Source organism: Tachysurus fulvidraco, chromosome 7 (genome assembly GCF_022655615.1).
Source record: "Tachysurus fulvidraco isolate hzauxx_2018 chromosome 7, HZAU_PFXX_2.0, whole genome shotgun sequence".
Lineage (NCBI taxonomy): Eukaryota > Metazoa > Chordata > Actinopteri > Siluriformes > Bagridae > Tachysurus > Tachysurus fulvidraco.
In genome coordinates this window covers 15,296,239-15,303,738 of record NC_062524.1, presented here as the reverse complement: position 1 = coordinate 15,303,738, position 7,500 = coordinate 15,296,239, and the positions used below count along the sequence as shown (strand labels likewise).

General features: G+C 39.6%; 1 protein-coding gene across 1 annotated transcript in view; it reads left to right on the top strand.

Moving 5' to 3' along the window:
* Nucleotides 1–54: 54 nt before the first annotated feature.
* Nucleotides 55–7,500, top strand: part of mtus1b (microtubule associated tumor suppressor 1b) — a 40,450-nt gene continuing 33,004 nt past the window's right edge. The window contains exons 1-2 of the mRNA XM_047815985.1: nucleotides 55–235; nucleotides 5,682–7,480. Coding sequence (XP_047671941.1) covers nucleotides 5,858–7,480 — 1,623 coding nt within the window. The 5' untranslated portion in view covers nucleotides 55–235; nucleotides 5,682–5,857. The remainder of the gene's footprint in view (nucleotides 236–5,681; nucleotides 7,481–7,500) is intronic.

Here is a 7,500-nt window from a genome sequence, read left to right as displayed (position 1 = left end):
ACTCGTTCTTGCTATTAGCCTTCATGCTCAGAGATGTAAGTTATACAGGCATGTCTCTCTTACAGCACCACAGCTAAGTGTCTGTATATATGTGTGGTGTGTGTGTGTGTGTGTGTGTGTGTGTGTGTGTGTGTGTGTGTGTGTGTGTGTGTGTGTGTGTGTGTGTGTGTGATTTTGTGACGTCTTAAGGGGACATTATCGCCACCACAGTGCAATCGATATCTGTGTTTTCTAGGTAAGTTGCTGTTGTTGTTAATGTGTGTGTGTGTGTGTTTGTGTGGTGTCCATCACTTGTCATATATGCAACAGTGCATTATAGCTTTATAGCTGCATCAAATGCATCTCGCCTGTTTTATATACAGGAAAATGTGTGTGAGATTTACTCTCGGACGTTGTGTCGGTGTGTTGATCCATGACAAGTTGTGTAACAGATGCATGGTGTGTTTGGGTCAGAGCCAGAAGTGACGTGACCGATTGATCTACACACATTGACACAGCAAAACACAGCATCAACCTGGCAGCCTGTGTGTGTCTGTGCAAGCGTGTGTGAGTGCACGCGTTTGCGTGCACGTGTGTGTGTGCACGTCTGTGTGTGAATGTTGAGTGTGTGTTCGCACATGTGTGCTAGTGTGTGTGTTTGTGAGTGTGTGTGCGAGTGTGTGCTAGTGTGTGTGTGTGCGAGTGTGTGTGTGTGTGTGTGTGCGTGTGTGCGTGAGTGTGCGTGTGCGAGTGTGTGTGTGTTGGCACATTTCCCCAAGGAATCTCACACATGCTGACTGACACTTTATGTTCTGTCACATTTCTACAACATTTCTAAAACTTTTCTAAAAATTCTCTCTGAAAATGTTGAACATATAAATATGAATGAAACATTATTAAAAATACTGAATAACTTAGGAACAAATATTTTACACCATAAAATATTTAGAACCAATAAATAACCCAAAGTCCAACATGGTTCCACTGAACTGTGTGTCACAGTGTTACAGTGTGTCCGAGTGTGTGTGAAGGAACCGTTACAAACATGCTAGTGTCGTGTTTCTGTGTGTTGTCGTGTAACTGAAGCTAAACATGACTACGCAGGTTGTCTCCATGGCAACCATGTGGTTCAAAAATGTGTATGGAAATATAGAGAAAATGATTCAGAGCATCACGTCATATCTGTTTGGCTTTTAAAACATTTTTATAATTAATCTATTTTATACACCGGATGCATAAAAAAACAAGGAGCAAAAATAATAAATAAATAAATAAATACAATTAAATGAGATTACTGGAATCTTTATTTTTGTCCTTCCACAGTTACTGTTTTATTAATAAATAGACAAAAATCTCAGAGAGTCATCTTTGGTGCTTGGACCCCTCTCATCGCTTCTCACAGTTCTGCGATCTGTTCATAACTTAAAGAAAGAGCATTAAGTCAAATGTTATGTGTGTTGTGTCCACTGCTTTATCTATGCTAAGACTACAAGCACACACATTTGATTTGATAAAAGTGCGTGTGTATGTGTGTGTGTGTGTGTGTGTGTGTGTGTGTGTGTGTGTGTGTGTGTGTGTGTGTGTGTGTGTGTGTGTGTGTGTGTGTGTGTGGTTTAATGCCCTTAGGCTAAGAACTCTTGTGCCTGTAAATTCCACTCTCTGCATAGCTGCTCAGCTGTAATGAGCTCAATGTTCAAATATGCACTTGTTTCAAATCCAACACACACACACACACACACACACACACACACACACACTGCTAAGCTGTAGATCTGTAGTAATAAACATTTTGTGACTTCTGAAACGTTTGAAGATTTATTTACACGAAGATCAAAATGTCTGAGCAGCAATGACGGGGCCAAGCACCAAAATTATTATTAATGATCATGTATTTTATTATTTTTATCTTTAAAAACCATTTGAGTTATTCTCACACTCATCATGGTCATACACAAATATTCGTATATGATCGAGTTCGAAGACTTGCTGAAAAATCTCCAGGGAAGGAATAACTTATGATCTGTTGTTTGTTAGAAATTCCTCCCTCATTCTTTCTGTGCCCAAAATAAATTTATTAAATAAATAAATTAGGGAACGAATGAGCCGGAATGAGTAGATAGCAGCCTATTGTGTATTTACTGTGGTCTTTAATCAGTAATGAGACTTTCTACTCGAGCCTCGTTAGCACTGATGACGCTGCGGCTACGTGTTTAATCGGTAATCAGAAGCTGATGCTGATGAGTTCAGTTTGTTCACACGCCATGTGCTGATCTGAGATTCTGCTGATCTTCACCTGTACAGATCAAGTAATCAAACTCAGTGTGCTGGGACACCAAGCACACTTCAGTCCTCATGGGACAGCTTGACACATTTACAGCATTTAGCAGACACCCTTATCCAGAGAGACTTACATTTTTTTTAATCTCATTTTTATACAACTGAGCAATTGAGGGTTAAGGGCCTTGGGGGCCAGTGGGAACCTGGTGGACGTAGGAATTGAACTCACAACCTTCGGATTGGTAGCCCAACAACATACCCACTAGGCTACCATGTCCCTATACTTCAGTCCTCATGGGACACCAAGTGCACGTCAGTCCTCATGGGACACCAAGTGCACTTCAGTCCTCATAGGACACCAAGCGCACTTCAGTCCTCATGGGATGCCAAGCGCATTCCAGTCCTCATGGACACCAAGCGTACTTCAGTCCTCATGGGACACCAAGTACACTTCAGTCCTCATGGGACACCAAGTGCACTTCAGTCCTCATGGGACACCAAGTGCACTTCAGTCCTCATGGACAAAAAAAAGCTGAAAGAAGAGATGAATGTTGAAGGCTTTCAGCCTGAAGCATGTTTGTTTTAAAAGCTCACTGTTTGCTTTGTTGTGTTGTCAGTGGAGTTACTGGTCTATTTTCCACACTCTGATATGGTTGTTATGCAAGAATCCCTCAGGAGCCTGAAGATAGAGGGCAGGAAGTGAGGGAGAGAAAGAAGGAAGCATGGCACCGATAAACAGAGAAAGTCTGACGTCTAGCGGAAAATTTGCAACAGTTGCGTAATCTTTGGGTTAGTGTTTAGGTTGTGATGTGGATGGTTTTAGGGAGTATTAAGTTTATGTCCTTTAGAGCAGAACTTTAGATTGAAATGATTAATAATTAAAGACTAATGATGACAGTAGACACTGTATACAGCGCACAGCAGTTTTTACACACTCAAGGAGAGACAGAAAAAACATCTCTCATTCTGGGTGTAATTCAGTATCTAAAGTGTGTTACACTGATTTATAGTAAATATACTGCAAGTGTGTGTGTGTGTGTGTGTGTAGTACACTCATCTATATATTATGAATCATTACTGCTGCTCTCTGCCGATTAAAGCACAGTTATATTAGTGAAGATAGAAACACAACCCGAGTAGAAGCTATTCGTTTTCACGACCTTGCACGTACTGTATCTCTGTCCCTTTTCTGGGAAACTCATTGATCAGATTAAAGAGCAGCAACTGCACCTGAAATATGAACTTCGTCCTGAGAGAAGACCACGCTGATAAGCACAAGTTTTATCATGTTATTTACACTACATTAAAAATATACAGTGTTTTATATCTAAACTTTTACATACAGTAACAGTAGAAGTGTAATATTATATTGAATTAAAATTGACCCAACATGAAAAGTGGATTCTTTTGTCTCTTGATAGTAACTGAAATCTTTTGGTTCACATTAGCATTTGATTCTTTTGATTCACATCAGAAGTTGATTCTTTTGATTCACATCAGAATTTGATTCTTTGGATTCACATCAGAATTTGATTCTTTTGATTCACATTAGTATTAGATTCTGATTTTACTTTGTAATTATATCAGGATAACATTAGTGATTTGATTCTTTTGACTGATTTATAAAAGGAGTCTCCAGTGCAATAATCAGAGATCAGGTTGTGACTTTAAGCCTCACATTATTTATTTGTTTTTTCTTTTATACATTAAAAATTTGATTGTTTTGATTCATTTAATTGAGTCACTACTTTAGGCTCCCTAATGGCTTCATATTTTTTGGCTGACATCAGTTATCTTTTTCTAATAAGTGATTTTATTATTATTTTTAATACTTTTGGATTACAAATGATTTGATTCTTTTCAATACTTTTGGCTCACCTTGGTATTTGATTCTTATCTAATGTTAATCTTATCTAATGTGATCGATTCTTTCGGCTCAGTAAGTGATTCTATTCATGTATAATTTATAATCGAACTTATAAAAATTCCCATTTGCTACTTAAGTGCTTTCAATCACCAGCCTGTTTTCCTCTCTTCTTTTATTGACATTAGTATGTCACGGAGAAGGGAGAAAAGCATAAAGCGACCTGATGGTGAGGGAAATCTTAAAGGTACAGTTTGAACTCTGACTGAAGCTCTGACACTGCAGACTGCTTCTGTAAACGTTAAATTAACACCTCCTCACAGAACATCTGTATCAATGATAACAGGTTTTTACACTGACACACGTGAATGTGAATGAGCTTAAACTACAGAAATGATCTGTGTCTTAGTTTCACTTGTCACAGTGCCAAACATTCAGTGGTGTTTAAATCACTGCTGCACAGTTTTGACTTCCCAGACATCGCCATGAGCTTCTGGATCATCTCACAGCAGAGAGTGCTCAAATATTTACACATCACTGTCCTCCCAATTGTAACACGTGCCTTTTTCTTAAGGCCAAACATTTGTATGAAGGCATTATCTAACACAGAAGGTCAAGCTTCTGTTTCAGGCATGAGACAGAGAAATTTTGCTCCGGTTATTCAGATAAAACCAGCACACCTTTTAATAGCTTTGTTCTGACCCACATTAGCTGGAGCGGTTTGATGGACAGGTGTGTTGAAAGGCGTGGCTTTCATCTTGTGTGTTTAAGGCCAGGAAAAATATGACTACTGAGGACTACCAGTAGAGGGCAGAAGTATACACACACACACACACACACACACACACACACACACACACACACACACACACACACACAAACACACTTTTTCCATTTTTTTATTGGCTTACTGTATTGATTCAAATATTTGACTCACATTAAAGATTTGATTCTTTTGACTCAAAGAAATTCAATTCATTTGACTCACTTTAAGGATTTAATCATTTTTACTTCAGTGACAAGATTCTTAACTTTACACTGATCTGATTATTTTGCCTCACATAGTATAGTTATAGTAATAATATATTTATTTTCTTCTTTATATTACTTTTTTTGGCTTGATTCTTTAGACTCACACAAATAATTTGATTCTTTTGGAAGACTAATAACTGGACTTTTTGTCTCAAGTAAGATATTTGACTCATATAGCTCACTTTAGTGAGTACAATAATGATTCTTTTGACTCCCTTTAGCGATTCAGTTCTTTTGTCTTGTATTAATGATTTGGCTTATATTAGTGATTCAGTGGTTGGTTCATTGATTCCTTGTGATTTATTGGTCATTTTAGTCTTTAGTTTGTTGGATATCAAACTTATCAAAATGCCTTCAGAAGCTCCACCTATAATTACATTCATCTGCACCTTTTAGACCTATAATTTACCGTAAACCAGAAACTAGCAAAAGCTCTTATTAATATTGTGTAAATCTAAGGAATATGAAAAGATTCTATCTGATCATTATATCTTGGAGATAATAAACTGCTTTCTTTTCCTTTTACTAGGTTCCTTTTTAAGGACCAGAAGTGAGATAATGGGATTGGAGCACATGCTGAAATGCTATGATTTTTTAGAATCATCCCTCAAGTGGGTTTTATTCAAGTGTGCTGTGACCAGAGACAGACTGGACATGTGGCAGTGCTAGCTGGCTAATCTCTGACTGGTATTTTTGAGTGGAAACATGAGTGAGCTTCCTCCATCTGCTCTCACCTTGAAACCCCAAGATGGGGTCCACCAAAGCATGTGTCTACAGTTGCAGAACAACGATTTCCTCAAATCCTCATCAACATCATCATCATCATCATCATCACCGGACTCCACATATAGTCTTAGTAGCATGGATGTGGAGCTGCCAGAAGGGATAATGGGAAGCAAAGCAGCCACTAGCGAAGATGACTCAGGGATCCAGAGCCCGGATTATAGACCGGATGACAACGAGAACTCTGTGTCTGTTTACTTAGATGCCAATGAAGAAGGCCGATATCCTGAATGTGATGACCAAGAGAACGTCACAACAAATCAAAATCCTGACAACATCTTCAGCAATGCTGCTGCTGTTGATTTAGAACAAGTAAGAAGAGGCTCAGGTGACTCTTCAGCTACAGAAGCACAGCTGTTCACTGAGAATGAGGAAGGTGAGGATGAAGATGAGGATTCTTTTCTGTCTCTGAAGTCTGTTGATGTATTAATGAAGAAGCAAAGTGAACCTGAGAGAGTCCAGATGTTCAAAAAAGACTGTGTGGGCCCTGTTTCTCATCTCCATCAGGAGGTGTTTCAGGATGCAGATGATCCTCCCGAAGACAAAGGCCAGATGTCCAACTCAGCTATGAGGACCCATGTGGGCTTTGTAAGTGAGTTCCACCAGACCTTTCAGGAGTCATTGGATTATCCAAATGAGGTGGGATACATGTGCAGCTCTACCTCAAGGACCAGTGTGGCCTCGGTTAATGAGGTTCATCAGGAGGCATTTCAGGATTCAGAGGATCCTCCCGAAGACATAGGCCAGATGCATTGTCCAAACAGGAGACTTGATGTGGAATCTGTGTGTCTGGAGGCACTTCAGGAGTCACTGGAGTTTAACAGTGAGGAGATCCAGATTCAAACCTCAGCCAAGAGACACAGTGTGGATCTTTTGAGCAAGATCTACCAGGAGTATGTGCAGACAAATACTGATCTTTTTACTGACAAATCTCCATCTCACCCACCTGCAGAATCAATCAATCAGACAACGTCACCTTCGGTTTCCAAAGCTGCTCATCCATCTACAACCATCCAGAACATCACTGATACTACATGTTGTACAAAAAGAAACCTCCCAATGAATGCCAATGATCCTCTGGATCCATCTCAAACCAGGTCTCCTGTGGACCCTCCTAAATTCAAATCAACCAAAATGGAGGTAAAACGGTATTCTGGACCTAATCTGAAGGACATCAAGCCTAAAGTCATCTCGAGGGCTTCTTCTGCTTCAAGACCAGCGAATCCTGATCACAGCCAATCACAGCCAAGAAGCAGAGTTGCCAATAGGAAAGAGCAAAGTCATGATGTATTCAAGAAACGTGCATCCTCTACTCAGGCAAGAACATCCACCCCCCTAAGAATTTCAGATTCTGATAGCAAACCTACATGGCTGCCGTTGGACAAAAAGCAACCACCAGACTTCCTGGGGTCAAAGATGGTCACAAACGAAGACCATGTGCAGACTGCAAGTTTGATGGCCTTTGAAACTTTGAGAGACGAGCGAGAGAGTCACAAAGATGAATTGGTAGTAAAGGAGAATACCAGAGATGGAGATGTTGACCAGGTAAGTGCTTCAGTTTTTTT